General features: G+C 42.1%; 1 protein-coding gene across 6 annotated transcripts in view; it reads left to right on the top strand.

The window, feature by feature from the left end:
- Positions 1–16,180, top strand: part of LOC141771100 (leucine-rich repeat and fibronectin type III domain-containing protein 1-like protein) — a 389,487-nt gene that overhangs the window by 333,066 nt on the left and 40,241 nt on the right. For all 6 annotated transcript variants that reach the window (XM_074641026.1, XM_074641023.1, XM_074641022.1 and 3 more), the window contains 4 exons: positions 3,516–3,682; positions 7,811–8,051; positions 12,754–12,966; positions 14,294–14,604. In XM_074641026.1, coding sequence (XP_074497127.1) covers positions 3,516–3,682; positions 7,811–8,051; positions 12,754–12,966; positions 14,294–14,604 — 932 coding nt within the window. The remainder of the gene's footprint in view (positions 1–3,515; positions 3,683–7,810; positions 8,052–12,753; positions 12,967–14,293; positions 14,605–16,180) is intronic.

The following is a 16,180-nucleotide window of genomic DNA, read 5'->3' as shown; positions in this document are numbered from 1 at the left end:
GCAAAGTCAATTAAAGCTCTTCACACTAGTTGTGGCGCTGAGGGGTCAAGTGTGGAAATGGCTCTGAAGTCCAACAGGACCAGCCAGCCATGCCGGCCTCCTCTGCTCAGCCGGACCCCCTTTTGAAATAAACTGTGTTCCCATTTCCATTAAGTGATGCTGTCCTCTGTCTGCTCATTAAAAGCACCAAAGTGTCCCCTTAGGACCGCCTCTCAGGCCTCTGCAGGACTTTCATGAAGAGAGACGTGAACTCTGAACCCACTAATGGGCCGGACCTTCTGAACCTCTGCCCTCTCCGTCCATTTCACCTTCTCTCTTTCTCTCCTGCCTTCATCCCTTCATCTCTCCCTCCTGCCTCCTCATTGTTCAGATACCATTTACACAGATTGTATTGCTTTTATTTAAGTTCTCTATGTAGATCATGAATACAACTAAGATTAAACAAAAAGCAGAACCTCTAAATGAAATGAAATGAAATTCAGTTTGTTTGCATTACCTTTGTGGTAAAGACAGATATTTAGCCCTTTTTCCAGTAAGCTAGCATGACATGTTTGGTATCAACAGATTCATCACAATCTCACGATTCGTATGATACCACAGAGTGTCTACTTTCTTAAAACCTGAAACCTGCAACGGCCTTCAAACGACGGTAAAGTTAATGCCAGTCAGATGATCCACCATCATTTTCTGAGGGTTAACAGCAGGCCGAGTGAAACAAGAACTGAGGAGGATATATTTAGATCGGACTTGTTTGTCCAGCACATCCAACAGATGCTTGATTGGATCGAGATCTGGAGAATTTGGAGGCTGAGTAAATTCATCAGACTGGTCCACCCCCCCCCCCCACTGCCAGGTGCCATGGTAACCAGATAATCAATGTAATTCACTTCACCTGTCAGTGGTCTGAATGTTTTGGCTGATCGGTGCTTGTTAGATTTAATTCTTGCTTTATTAGAAAAAAATGTTTGATCTTTAAAAAATCTTCTTCACAAAAGGAGTCTTGGATAAAAAGAGGGTTTCTCACAATCAAGGTCAATATGGTAGCTATATTATAAGCAGGTTAAGAGGCTATATGTCAATCCTGTATGCACAAAAATAACACTGATTGAGAACCCGGTAGCGAGCACCAGCTAAAATCTTGCCTCTGGACCTTAGCCCAACCTTGGCAGAGCACAAAACACTATTATGATATGACTCATATAACACTTATTTTGACTGACAAACAACCTATTTAGTTTGTTCATGAGGGCTGTTGGCTGTTGACGCTCCCTCCTCTCTGAATCGGAGCGTAAACACCAGTCATTTTCAGCCGTTTTCTTCTTCTGGAGAGAGAACGGCGTTGATGAGTTTTTTGGGGCCATTTAGGAGTGATTTTCCGCTCACAGAGCTCTTTGAACCTCCTCCTCCTCACAGCTCTTTAAAGTTTCCTTTGTCGTTAAGAAAATGAGCTCCTCTTTGTTCAGGAAGCAGTAAAGCAGAGATTATTGTAATGAGAGCCGAGGCGTTGTGACATTCAGACAGTGTCCCGATTGTGTGAAATATGAGAGCAATTACAGCCACGACAACAACGCTTTGGCTGATCAACAGGCTGTTATCGCTCTCCTTCCTGTTAGTCCCCCCCCCCTCTCTGTTTCCCTCTTTGTATTTTGCTCATTGTAATGTGTGCTGACTCGTGGCATTTCAACAGTGCACTGATTGTGAGAGTTCTATGGAGGCAATTAGAGAAAACAACATGTTTTGAGTGCACAACATTGACCGGGGTAATTGATCTTTCTCTGTTATTCCCTCTCCTCCTCCTTTCTTCCACTAGATTTATCTGTCTTTCTTCTTCTCCCTTTATTCCTTTACTACCTTTATCTCTGTCCATCCAACCCTCAATTTCAATTTTCTTCAATACGTCTGTCTTTTTTCTCTTTTGGATAAGAAAACATTAAGAAGGCTTTAAAGCCCATCATTTTGGGGGGGGGGGGGGTGTTTTTTGTTTGTTTCGGCAATCAGAATCAGAAATACGTTATTGATCCCTGAGGGGAAATTGGGACGTTCCAGTTGCTCTTTATATAAAAGCATCAAGAAATGTAAGAAAATAGAAATAAAGGAGTATGTAACGTGTAAATGATGTACATAAGGCTGCACAATATATGTTGAGAAATATGAATAAATAATGAAAATAAAAACAGGAAATTAGAAATATAAGAAATATGTAAAAATGTATAACCGCAGTATAAATAAGTAAATATAAAATGCTGAGAAGTGAGATCTATTATGTGTGTTAAATATAAAGTAGGGCTGTCAAAGTTAACGTGATAATAACGCGTTAACGCAAATTGGTTTTAACGCCCCTAATTTCTTGAATGCATTAATGCAACTTGCAATTGTTAGGTTGCAGCGAGCTCAATTGTAAAGCTAGAGTGAAGATACTGGTATCATATGAATCTACAAAAACCTGATGAATCCATTGGTACCAACCATGTCATACTAGCATGTCAGGAAGGAGGTTAAATAACACTCCGAACTTACTCTAAATTTTAGTGAGGAAAAACTGTCGTGGCCACTTTCAAGGAGGTCCATTGACCTCTGACCTCCAGATATGTGAATGTGTGAGGGGTTTTGTCCAAAATAATGTCAGAAAAACGTCCGATAAAAAGTTTTGAAAAAGGCCTGAAAAATGTCCAAAAGAATTAAAAAAAAAAAAAAAAAAAAGTCTGAAAGAAAGGCAGAAGAAAAGTCGGATACTGGTATCATATGAAAATACAGAACCTAAAGAATCCATCGGTACCAACCATGTCATACTAGCTTGTAGTGAAGGAGGTTAAATAACGATCCAAACGGATGCAAAATTTTGGCGAGGAAAAACTGTCATGTCCATTTTCAAAGGGGTCCCTTGACCTCTGACCTCCAGATCAGTGAATGTAAATGGGTTCTATGGGTACCCACAAGTCTCCTCTTTACAGACATGCCCACTTTATGATAATCACATGCAGTTTGGGGGCAAGTCATAGTCAAGTCAGCACACTGACACACTGACAGCTGTTGTTGCCTGTTGGGCTGCAGTTTGCCATGTTATGATTGGAGCATATAGTTTTATGCTAAATGCAGTACCTGTGAGGGTTTCTGGATCAATATCTGTCATTGATTAGTGTTGTTAATTGATTTACAATGATCAATATAAACATACATTTGCATAAAGCAGCATATTTGCCCACTCCCATGTTGATAAGAGGATTAAATACTTGACAAATCTCCCTCTTGATAAACTATCTAATACGAATTTTAATTGATTGACAGCCCTAATATAAAAGCAAGAATAGTATAAATAAAAATGAAATATGAGTAATTCTTGACATGTGCAGTATATGTGCAGTATTAATGACAGTATGAGCACAGGTGAATTATGTATCATTTATTGATCCATGTTACAATGATGCTTTCTGTGAGTTAAAGATGCTTTTAATGTTGAAGAAACAGTAAAAGTTTGAATCTTTGATTATTCTCACAGTCTCTGCCCCCCTATGCAGGACTTCCTGGAGACTCTGGAGGACCTGGATCTGAGCTACAACAACCTGGTGGACATCCCCTGGGACACCATCGCCCTGCTGGTCAGCGTCAACACCCTCAGCCTCGACCACAACCTCATAGAGAACGTCCCCGAGGGAATCTTCTCCAACCTGCACAAACTGGCCAGGTCAGGATCACGAGGTCACACTTCAGAGAGAGGGAGCGTTACACCAGAAATGCAAAGAGAAGTGTTTGTATTTAGCACCTTCCTGTTTTCTTTGGCCTTCAAAATAAATGCCATGCAGTTCTCCAACACTTCCAGGTCCATTCCAGTGCACTTACAGGAACAGTACTACAGTAGGCCAGCACATGTTGGTCTGTCAGTAGAAACCCAAACACTCTGACCATGGCCTTGTTGGACCAAGACAGACTACCTCACCAGTACAGTACGTCTGAGTGCACTGAGGTCTGATATAATGTACAGCTCTAGCTGTGTTTATAGCCTGATGGATGTTTATGGCCTCCTTTAACTCACAGTCTTACAGCACATGCTCTGTGTGATGCAACCTCAGCTACTTTCACCAAACCACATACGCAGTTTCTCTTCAAACAGGCTCTCATAAACTCACCGCCCCTGAAACCCCCTCAAACATAGGGCTCCCCCAGAAGCTACGGTGTAGTTTGAACACTGTAATTTACCGTGCATATAACGCTCTTTATGTAAAATATATCAAACATTGAATGAATCTAAAATGTTATTCCTATTCTGTGAAACAAACAGGGTCATGTTACCCCACAACCCCAGGAGCTGTGGGCGAGCCTCACTGACATATATGAAGAAAACAAGGACTCTGTTGCGTAATAAATGGGGATAATTAATACTGGAAGAATATTCATAAAAGCAGCAACCGATTCTGCACATGAACTCTAAATGTCCCAGAGACAAAAACATATTCATCTCTTTAAAAGGGGATATTTGTTTAGACTGAAGCATCAGAGTTAAAATAAACCATTTTGAGTTATGTTATGTTGAACTGTATTGGTCCCCCCCCCCCCACTTTAATGGAGCTTTTAAAGCTCCGCTCTCACCCGGCTGGGAGGTGCCCGGTACGACCAGGTCGGTACTGCAGCTCCACTGGAGCTGCCGGGGGGGGGGGGTTTTGGCACGTTGCCTGAGGGCACGTCGATAGTAGATGATGGTGAATGTTACAGCCTTTACCGCCTCCCGAACAGAATGGGGATTTGACCTCCGACTGCTCCTCTGCTGAGCTCATCTTTGCTCTGCTGCTCTGTTTCAAAGACCGTCTGAAAGCGTGAAAGCACATATTCACACACAGAAGACAAATTCAGGCAAATCTGAAGTTCTTATTATTGACACACACTCCCCAAACATTTAGAAACAATTTAGAAATAGATTTTTTAATGCCAGAATCGATATATTTGCTTCATTTTCAGTCTATGTTGAGGGAGAAGGAAGTTACCGCTTTTATTGTTGTAGTCTGAGTAACGTGATGTCATATCCGTTCCGTATCCGTCAACCAAAACAAACCTCAGCAAGCTGAAACGAGAAAGTAGAAAACGTTGGAGGGTCGTCGTGGATACGACCTGCACCCTGACATGTTAAATCCAGCGTGGTAAACACTACACATCCAGTAAAGGATGGAAACACTTTGGGTTTCACACATTGACAGGAAAAGCAGAGCTAGACAGAGCAGAGCTAAAGCTGCATGCTAACTCTGTCACGGACAGGAAACGTTATCGTAAAGCGGTAACGTTGCGGTGGAGCCGGCCGTCGCTCTCGTCTCCGTGGTCAAATGGGCCGACGCTACGACTATAGAGCACCCATATACTGACATTTCTGTTAAATGCATTGAAACGGCCCCGATGGAGCTGACCATGGATGGATAAAGAGAACGGAGCTGACGGGAGAGCTAGAGACCACCTTGGAGAAGTTAGAGGAAGTAGACACGTGGGACTATGTCCGGCCAAAAACCAAGATAGCGTGATGTATAAAGACAATGGAGCTGACGGGAGAGCTGTTTAACCTGTGACACCTGCCTAATTAAAGTGAGGTTGTTTCCTATTTATGTTTGACTTGTTTAGTGTTTCATTGTTCCTGGCCTCGGCCCCCGTAAAGGACTTCTAGTTTGGCCTTTTGTGTTTTTACAAGTAAAGAATTCTTCTTATTATATGTGTTTGCATGAGTGCACTGAGTCATTTTACTCTCCTGGCACAGAGTAACATTTGAACCCCATTAATAGTAATCAATTTCAATTTATGTCGCAGCGACCGGCAGACAGAGAAGCAGCCAGGTTCCTGATAAACACTCCTGCATTTATTAAAAAGGCTGTAATGGGTTATTTCTGCCCCGGAGACACAAAACTTCTGGACCAGCTGGTGTAACTCTGAATTTGTCCATGTGCACGAGTGAGCGTTTCACTCACACACACACACACACTCACAAAATGAACACACACTACAAGGCTGCTGCCCATGAAGTAACATAATTGAAATGTGTAAAGTGCAGCTCTGCTCGCTGTTCTCAACAGCTATTAACTTCTTGTTAAGTCATCGCTGTTGTCGAGTGTTTTCTGGAGGGACTTTGGCGGGGGAGGGGGGATAGACTTTCCCGTGTTTGTTGCTGACGACGGTGAATGTTTGAACCGCCGGCATTATTACCAGTCATCAGGTCCAATGTTTTGGCCAGCAAATTACTGTTCAATTCCCAGAGAGGGTGCCGAGGCCAAATGACAAAAAATAACACCGTGGAATATGTGTTCACGGTTGGATCCCATGGGTCTGATGTTATTATGTGATGAAGTATGATTGACTTTCAGTGTGAGCCCAGTTTCCCTCAACCGCAATCCTATGTAGTTCTACTTTAACCCTCTGAGACCCACAATAGACCTGTCTTTGTCTTTTTAGGGGGGTGTAGGGGGTCTCTAGGTCAACAGTTGATGTCACATAGAAGTGGTGTACATCATCTGAAAGCTGGAACCTGCAGATTATCCATTTTATACAGTGAGGTCAAGTTTAAAAAAATGGTCTCACTACAATGAAATGTCTCCTATGGGGACTAACATCATCACACATGAATACAGTTGGGCTCATTGGATCCACCAGAGCCTCAGCTTTACAGTGAGACACAATTTATGGAATGACAAGACTGTTTAGGGACCCCAGTATGCAGAAATATTCAAATACACCATTTTAGAATAGGAGACAATAACACATTTATACTGCATTTAAAAAAAAAAAGACTGCATGTGATTATCATAAAGTGGGCATGTCTGTAAATGGGAGACTCGTGGGTACCCATTTACATTCACATATCTTGAGATCAGAGGTCAAGGGACCCCTTTGATAATGGCCATGCCAGATTTTCCTCACCAAAATTTAGCACTTAACTTTGGAGCGTTATTTAACCTCCTTCCGGACAAGCTAGCATGACATGGTTGGTACTGATGGATTCTTTAGGTTTTATAGATTGTTTATGCTATATCTACCTTCACTCTAGCTCTAAAACCTGCTACAGCCTCTAAAAGACAGTGAAGTTTGTCCATGGGATCATGCGAAGTCGAGACAGACATCTCTCTACACACAGACTCATTGGCGTTTTAAGTCCAAAATGGCAACAGCGGCTGTTGTCTATAAAGCACCGGTTCACCAATTCTAAATCTATTTGTTTAGTTTAAATTCAAGAAATTAGTTGATTAGTTGATTTTTTTTCTTTGCCTAAAACAGTCAAAGTATATTCTGTGTAACAGAATCTGCATTCAACATCCACCATGTGTTTTATCTGTGAAACTGTGGCATGCAAACTACTTTCAAGCTGTCTTCTAATACTTTCCCAGAAGAAATACGTGACCTTGGTGTCCTCAACGCTAGCTTCAGCCCTTCGATTGTTTAACTGTTTGATTTGCAGTGTAGGGCTGGGTGCATATATCTATTTAGAACATAGTCTAATAGAACAAAGAAGAAGCTTCTTCAGTTCTGGTTTCAGTTTCAGCCAGAACTGAAGAAGCTCGGATGAGAAGTGAAACGTCTTCAAGAATCTAAACCAAGTTTAGTTGCTGCTGATTTAACCCTTACAGTATTAAATACATTTAAAACAGATCAAATGATTTAGATTCAATCAGAAGATGTGGTGTCGTCCTTTTTTCTGAACTCCACATGCTGCCAAGCAAACTTTAAAAAAGTGTGTTGATTGTTTAAACAATTCAACAGTTCCCCTTCCCTGCCCACGACATGCCTTAAAATGAAAGTACAGTTATAGACTGATCCCTCTCGCTGCGTCTCTGTCTCCCATCACCAGACTGGACATGACGTCCAACAAGCTGAAGAAGATTCCTCCAGACCCGTTGTTCCTGCGGATCCCGGTGTACGCTAAGATGAAGGGTTCTCCTCTCACGGCTCTGGTGTTGAGTTTCGGTGGGAACCCTCTGCACTGTAACTGTGAGCTGGTCTGGCTCCGCCGACTGACCCGAGAGGACGACCTGGAGACCTGCGCTTCACCTAAAGACCTGGCCGGCAAATACTTCTGGACCATCAGAGAGGTTTGTTAAAGCTGCTGCAGTAATAGCATGTCATAAAACCCACGTAATACTGTCAGAAAGTCAGAGTTTACAGTGCATAAGAAACATAAGGATACAGTGATGCTCAACAAAGTGTCCAGATATAAGAAAAACAATGGACTAAGGGCAAAGGATCCATTATGTTCTATAATGGAACACCTCTGTGTGCAATATCACAATTACAACATGGACACCAAATTTAAAATGTGATAAATATCTTTGGTCGACATGAGTTCAACTAATTTAAAGCTGAAACACTTGCATTCTTGTTTATGCTGAACACTGATGTAGAACGTTAATGAAACTTTGACCAACTTTGAGATCAATAAAGTATTTTCTGTCAGCCCAGTCGCCAGAAAAATAAAAATAATTGGCATTGTATGTTTCTGCAAACCGGAGATACGTTGAATGTCGATGTTTTCACATCCGGTCAGAGCAAGTGACGTAGTATATCGAGCGACCGTTATTGAAACTCACGTGGTATAATAATGAGTATACAAGCAAGAAAGTGCACTAAGGGTGGATGGGAGGGGTCAAACAAAGGCAGGACTTTCTCCCCAGAGACCGCTGTTCATGGCCCGGGTGAAACCAGGAGTAAACAATGATTTTATGCTTGTTACGTAACATTGTAACGTCATGTAACATTACATAAGAATGGTTGTTTTGTTACGTTGTTTTGTTACGTTGTTTCGTTACGTTGTTTCGTTACTTTGTTTCGTTACGTTGTTTCGTTACATTATTTTGTTACTTTATTTGGTTACCTTGCTCCGTTATTTTGCTCCGTTATGTGCTCCGTTACGTTAATCCATCACGTTCTCCCGTCAAGTTGTCCCGTAATGTTGTCCCGTAATGTTGTCCCGTAACGTCGTCCCGTCAAGTTGTTCCGTCAAGTTGTTCCATCACTTTGTTCCGTCATTTTGTTCCGTCACTTGGTTCCGTCACGTTGCCCCATCACGTTGCTCCGTCACGTCGCTCCGTCACGTTGTTCCGTTAAGTTCTTCCGTTAAGTTCTTCCGTTAAGTTCTTCCGTTAAGTTCTTCAATTATCATTTTAACACAAACCATGATCTAACCTCAAGCAAGTAGTTTTGTTGCCTAAACCTAACCAACCATTTCACAACATTAACCACGTGGCATTGTGAGCTTCTGCAGGCGTGATATGTGGCTGATATGAAACATATTTATGAAACATACTTTGGGTTCAGAAACATCAACATGGAAGGTTTCCGTGGTTTGCAGAAACGTGCAATGCCAAATTTTTTTCTGGCGACAGGGTTGATTCTGTTTTCATGGTTAAAGGTTACAGTTAAAGATCGCAGTTACAGAAATCATTTGGACCTGCAGCTGCTTAAAGGTCTCTCCGGGAAAATGTATATTTAGAGATTTCTTTCAGGCCTGAGCCTGCTTTTATAAATACGACTATTAAAGTATTTAAACAGAGGTCAGCTAAAGTGGCCTCTGGTTGATCTTGTTACCTTTTGTGAGAATAATAACACAAATATTGTACTTCCAGATAACAGGAGCCCCGAGTCATCATTAGCTGGCTAACGCTGTCGCCTAAAAAATGTATGATTTAAACATGTTGGTCATAGAAATTGCATTCTGTGTGTTTAGCATCATAATCTACTAAACCCTGCAGCGTAGTGTGTTTGTTCGCTGTCTCAACTTTCAGCCCTCATGTGGATGCACCATCACTGTCTTTCTCAAGGACACTTGAGCCGGCCAGATGGTCGGTGTCACAGAGGAGTGCACCTTCTGGTGGAACTGTGGAGTCATGGAGTTTGATATGCAAAAAAAGCATCAGAACCACGACACTGCATTATGTATTTATTCCTTATATCATTGTAGAGTTAGAAGACACAGAGAGGGGAACATGAGAGGCTCCGGTTTATGTCTCAGCAAATACCCAGGATCTGGTTTAAGATCATAGAGTTTATGGTACAATTAAGCCATAAGAGGCAAAAATAAGCACACGTGGTCCCGTGTTTGATCTTTATGCACATATTTATTTATTGGTTCATTTAAGAAGGAGCAGCATTAACAATGCTGACATTCGAATTCTAAATCAACATGTACCCCGCATGTCTATTCATTCTGTTTGAGCCTGGTATTTCTGCACAGTTGCAGATACAGATCAGGCTCCACTGATAATATGAGTGTTATACTATTTTGTAGAATTAGATTCCAGTGGTGGCTGCGTAGGATTGTTACAGACTCGTGTGATCCAAACATTTCCAATAACTCCAAACGTCGTTAAGTCCAAAAGTCAACATTTATTGAAAAAAAGATAGATATAATCATTTCCAAAATTCACATCAAGATGTTTTTATCTCACAAAATATTCTGCTCCAATCTATATTTGTTGGCGTTTAGCCTTTCAAAAACATTTCCATTGCAGAAAACTGCTCGCTTCTGCAACTAGGTGCAGGTGCACCTGGCTTTTAAAGGGGATGGGAGATGACACTCCGATTGGCTTAATTCATGTTACGCCCAAAACACACCTTTGATTAATTAAGAGACTAATGGTGCCTTCAAATGAAACTGGGAAGTTGTGTACACGATATGCGTGGCGTTCCAGTGGTTAAGTCGTCTGCTAAGCAACGGCAATATAAACGTTACTATCTGCGTCTAGAAGCCACGGAGGCTAACAATTTAGCAAGCGGGTAACATAATGCAGGAAATGCATGATGATGAGGCCGTTGGGAATATCAACATTTTTTCTCAGACGCACTATAAAATTACCAAGAAAAAAAACATACGACTAAAACATACAATATATATTAACTTATTATGCACCGGAAAATGAACTTCTATAGGCTCCGCATTTTCTGAAAACGTCAGCAAATACGTCATAAAAAGTTGTGAACTCAGAAAGTTCAGAAACTTTCCACTTCCAAGGTCGTGAATACGACGTGAGGGGGGCGTTCGTATGGGCCCAACTCGTAAATACGGTAAACCCCATTTGAAGGCGCCATAAATACAACTCTTTGCCGCTTGTTCCTTACATTGCGCCCAGATTATGCGCCGTTTAACTAGCAAAAGTAGAGTGCGACACGCCCTGAATGCACCAAGCACTTTAGACCATATAGATTGTATTATGATTGTATTATTACTATGGAACGTTGTAATATTGTTGATCTGTCTATGATCCATCTCTGCCATATTATAAAAGCCGACAGCTATAAAAAGCTATTATAGAGCAGCTCAAATTGTGCAAAGCCAAACCAGTGCAGATGTGTTGTTGCTGCATATTGCAGTTAGATGGTGTGAGTCTAAAGGTCAAGGAGCCGCTGAGAGATTTGTTCTCCACCTGCTGGGAAACTACTTGTATAGGCTAGCGGAGCTATACTGATACTTGGAGAGATAACGGAATGAAGTGGTTCAGGTTCAGGACGTTACCCCTCAGAGAGGATGATGTAGAGGGTTTCGCCTCACCTGGAGATCTTCAGGAGCCGACCCCCTCTGTTGGCTGTTTGAGAGCTTCCATGATAAGTGGAGGTGCACCGTGAGATAAAGATGGGATTAATTGGTATCATCTCAGAGAGGATGATGTACAGACCTTTGCCTCACCTCGAGTAATAGTCGTGGACGTCCCTCAGAGAGGTGTTGCGGGATCACTATAAGAGGATTAGCCTTGTAAAGAGGTCGATCCTGAGACCTCCGTGTCACCAAAGTGCCTGGGCATATTAATACGCACAGAGTTAATAGCCTCTTTCCCACTGCAAGGACAGAGAGAGCCTCCACTGCATCCATCAGCGGTCAGGCATTAGCCATCAGCCGCCAAGGGAATACCTGCTTTGAAATCGATGAAAGCTGCTCGGCTGTTTACGGCATCTGCAGCGCTGCTTCTCCTCCAGCGACAGAAAAGTCAAAAATCCAAGAGGTTAAATTCTCATGAAATGGAAAGAAAAGTTGACGCCGGTTGGACCTTGAGGGTTAACTACCAGATGAGCACGCTTTTCCCTCCTTCACATACTTTCACACTTCCACACATCTGGGAGCAGCTTCAGTTCAATCACGGCCTTTTTACTGTGAGCTTTCACAGGTGCAATCGAGGGTTAGAATGTAATACCAGAGTGAAAGGCTGGAGTGCTGAATTTGAAGATACAGCCCGGCGGTCATCAGGTCACAAATCTTCTCTGCTGATAACGAGACCCAAGAAGGACCCAGAAAAAGGTTCGCAGATGCACTGAGTGCTAGGAATGATGAGTAAGTCCTGTAAGCCCTGGCAGGCCCTGCATGGCCTAGCAATAATACTCCACCAGGGTTTTGGCTGGCTTTATTCTGGCTTAGGTGCCAGTGGGTGGGTTTTAAATATTGCAAGGGGCTGAAAAAACTCACTTAATCTTCATGTGCACACAATTGAACTCCTTTTGAAAGTCTACTGTTAGAAGAACACAAAGCGAAGAGAGAAACGTACTGCTCTTCTTTTGATGTTTTCTCTGAACCTCGTGGATATTTTATCTCAAATGTTGTTGTTTTATTTGTGAATCAAAATCTGCAGTTTAATTCTCAGTACGTCTTTAAATAATAAACATCTCTCCTGTTGGCAGCGCGACGCGTTTACTGCAGCTGTTTATGATACAGTTTGTGGAGTGAACTCTCAATGCTTTCCACAAGCTTAAATCTTTAGTATAAATGTAAATACGGTGACTTATATGTTTTGTTCTTGTGTCCGTTAACAGGAGGAGTTTGTTTGCGAGCCGCCGATGATAACTCGCCACACCTCCAAGATGTTTGTGATGGAGGGTCAGGAGGTCAGCCTGCGCTGCAAGTCCATCGGGGACCCCGAGCCGTCCACACATTGGGTCAGTCCGGACGGGAAGCTGATCGGCAACACGTCCAGAACCGTCTGCTATGAGAACGGCTCGCTGGACATCCTCAAGGCCTCGGTCAAGGTAGGTTCTATTTTTTATTTTTGTTTTAGACAAGTCAGTACATTTACAGTATAAAGAGCATTTAAGAACGACTACTGTGCTTTTTTGAGAGATTAGTAACACATTGTTTGGTGATTATAAAGCATGCTTTCAGCTCGATAAGTTATTATGGACTTTATTAAAGGGCTGTCAAAGTTAACGCGTTAACACAAATTAATTTAAACACCAGTACTTTCTTCAATGCATTAATGCAACTTGCGATATCAATCTTCCTGAGGTTGTAGCAGACTCAGTTTTAAAGATAGAGTGAAGATACTGGCATCATATGCAACTAAAACACCTGATGAATCCATCGGTACCAACCATGTCATACTAGCTGGTCATGAAGGAGGTTAAATAACGCTCCAAACTTATGCTACATTTTGCCGAGGAAAAACTGTCATGTTCATTTTCAAAGGGGTCCCTTGACCTATGACCTCCAGATATGTGAATGTAAATGGGTTCTATGGGTACCCACGAGTCTCCCCTTTACAGACATGCTCACCTTATGATAATCACATGCAGTTTGGGGCAAGTCATAGTCACGTCTTCTGAGGGTTTCTGGATAATATTTGTCATTGTTTTGTGTTGTTCATTGATTGCCATTAATAAATATATACATATATTTTCATAAAGCAGCGTATTTGTCCAACCTCATGTTGAGAAGAGTATTAAATACTTGACAAATCTCCCTTTAAGGTACATTTTGAACAGATAAAAAACATGCGATTAATTGTGCTTAACTAAGGACAGTCATGCAATTAATCGCAATAAAATATTTTTAATTGATTGACAGCCCTAGCGATTAATCACTTGATTGTCCAGAGTTAATCACGATTAACATTTAATTATATTGTAATACTTTATTATATTTTATATATAGTTTTTAATTTACAATAAAAACATTAAAGACTGACATAAATAACATTATAAAAAGGAATATATTTAACATTCATTTTTCGTAACACGTACTGTAACTAAGTTCAGATTGAAGTAACAATTATTACATTGCAAGGAACTGAATCAGGAACTGAAAAAGTTATTCCTGCCTGCATGTAGCAGGAAAATGAGCATATCAGCTGGTTAGCTGTTAGCATGCCACCAAGACAATCTTTGTTTTACTACATCTGTCAGTGTGAAATCTGTTAGAAGAAATAGATCTTTGTTCAAATGGTTATTTAACTCCCAAAATGATGTCATGAATTACGCGACTAAAAGATAAAGAGTCTGTTCATTATAACTGGCTTCGTAGGGAACCAACGAACAAAGTAAAAGTCAACATAAATGTTGTTTTTCCGGTGATTTCTAGGATTCTGGAAAGTTCACGTGCATAGCATCTAACGCAGCCGGGGAGGCCACGGCTCCCGTCGAGTTAGTCGTCAACCCCTCGCCACACTTCGACCCTAAACTGGACCCCGACCCGGGGCCTTCGGACATCCCCACATCCATCAAGTCCAACGTCAGCGGAGGTCAGGCCCGGTCCGACCAGCAGAGGGTCAGCGTGTCGGATCTGTCGTCCGGTTCCGCTACCATCAGATGGCCCCCGCAGAACCACATACCGGGGGTCCGCATGTACCAGATCCAGTACAACAGCTCCACAGACGACATCCTCATATACAGGCAAGAGATCGATTATCTGATTATCTTCCTGAAACATCACATACTGAGCAATGGTTTGTAAATGACAGGAAGATTTAGACCGTCCATAACATTAAGACCACTGACATGACCAGGAGCGTCTCTGACGCGCCGAGTTGAATCCCAGGCAGACCGCGCAGACCCGTTGAGACGAGTACAAATATTTTTGCTTCATGTTAATTTGCCAACATTGCACGTCCTGCAATGTGACTGCTGTGCTTGCGCGCATTGCAGTGTTGATGCTGAAACTATCCATCATGCAGCATAGTGTGTATGTGTGTGAATGATTTCTGTTTCTGTCTGTCTGTCTTCGCTCCAAACACTCATCATTGCTGTGTGGGCAGTTCTCACCAAGGTCTTCCTCCTTGTGTAGGAGGCTCTGTCAGGGATTTTCAGGCTGTTTCAGGTTTTTTTGGGGGGGGAAGTGAACAGCTCAGTGAGCAACAAAAGAGGAGTAAGGTGAAAAACAAAATGTGATTTAGCTTCAGGCAAAAGATATCAGATCAGCGCACAAAATGTATTTTGAAAAATATGGCATTATTGTCATAATTCAGAGCTTAATCAGTTTGATTTTTGAAGCGCACATCTTTAATTCTTACTGAGGTGTCCAGAAGGAGGTGTGGAGGGAAAGGTCCACTTAAGGATAAACAGCTATTAATGAAAACCCTAAATCTTCCTGCACCTACTGGTGTTGCACTCGTCACCAGGAGTGTGTTCCTTTCCACGTACTTCTGTACTTACACTTACTATTTTGAGTGCATAAGTGCGTTCACACTGGAAAGTACGCCAAAATGCAGTGCACTCAAAGTACCCGGATGTTGTACTCAAAACAGTCAGATCGTTGAGTGTTGAACGCTGGACACTTTCCACACCCAACTGTCTCCATCTTGGCTCGTAGCGGAAGGGGCGGGACCACGACCACTATTCAAACATACGTAGATAACAGAATAAAACAATACAATACGTAAACATACCGGTGCATTTTCAGCCAACAGGAGGACACATCGTAGGCGTAGGCCACGACGTTGGAAACGTAATTTCCACTCTGCTATAAATTTTTTTCAGAAGATATTTTGGCGGGTAGCGACACACGGTCAAATGTTGCGATCGTCATTTCCGGTCAGTGCGCCGCAGAGTATTCGATTTGAGACGATCCTATCCCGTTGAAATTTACGCACTACTCAAGTGAGTACAGAGTGCACAAAGTGCACTACATTGAAGTGTACTTCTGGAAGTACGTGGATTGGAACACACTGCAGGAATGACAAAAAAACGTGTGAAGAGCTCGGGGTGTCACGATCCCCCAGCAGAGTTCAGGTATCAGACAGGTGGAGACAAAGAAATCAGGAATCAACCTGCAGAAAGACAGTGTGAGCCTGCAATGGGAGAAGGAACAGGAAGGCAAGTAGTAGCATAGATATGAAAATGAATGAGTAAAGCCAGACAGAGATTAATGTAAAGTAATCATTTTAAAACAAAGACTGTGCAGAAAAATGTCCAAAGGGGGAAAGAATCAATGCAGCAAAAATAATCTTTGAACTCTGCAGCACCCAGTGAC

The sequence above is a fragment of the Sebastes fasciatus genome, chromosome 7 (assembly GCF_043250625.1).
Source record: "Sebastes fasciatus isolate fSebFas1 chromosome 7, fSebFas1.pri, whole genome shotgun sequence".
Classification (NCBI taxonomy): domain Eukaryota; kingdom Metazoa; phylum Chordata; class Actinopteri; order Perciformes; family Sebastidae; genus Sebastes; species Sebastes fasciatus.
The sequence above is the reverse complement of the archived record's forward strand: the minus strand, read 5'-3'. Positions and strand labels throughout refer to the sequence as shown.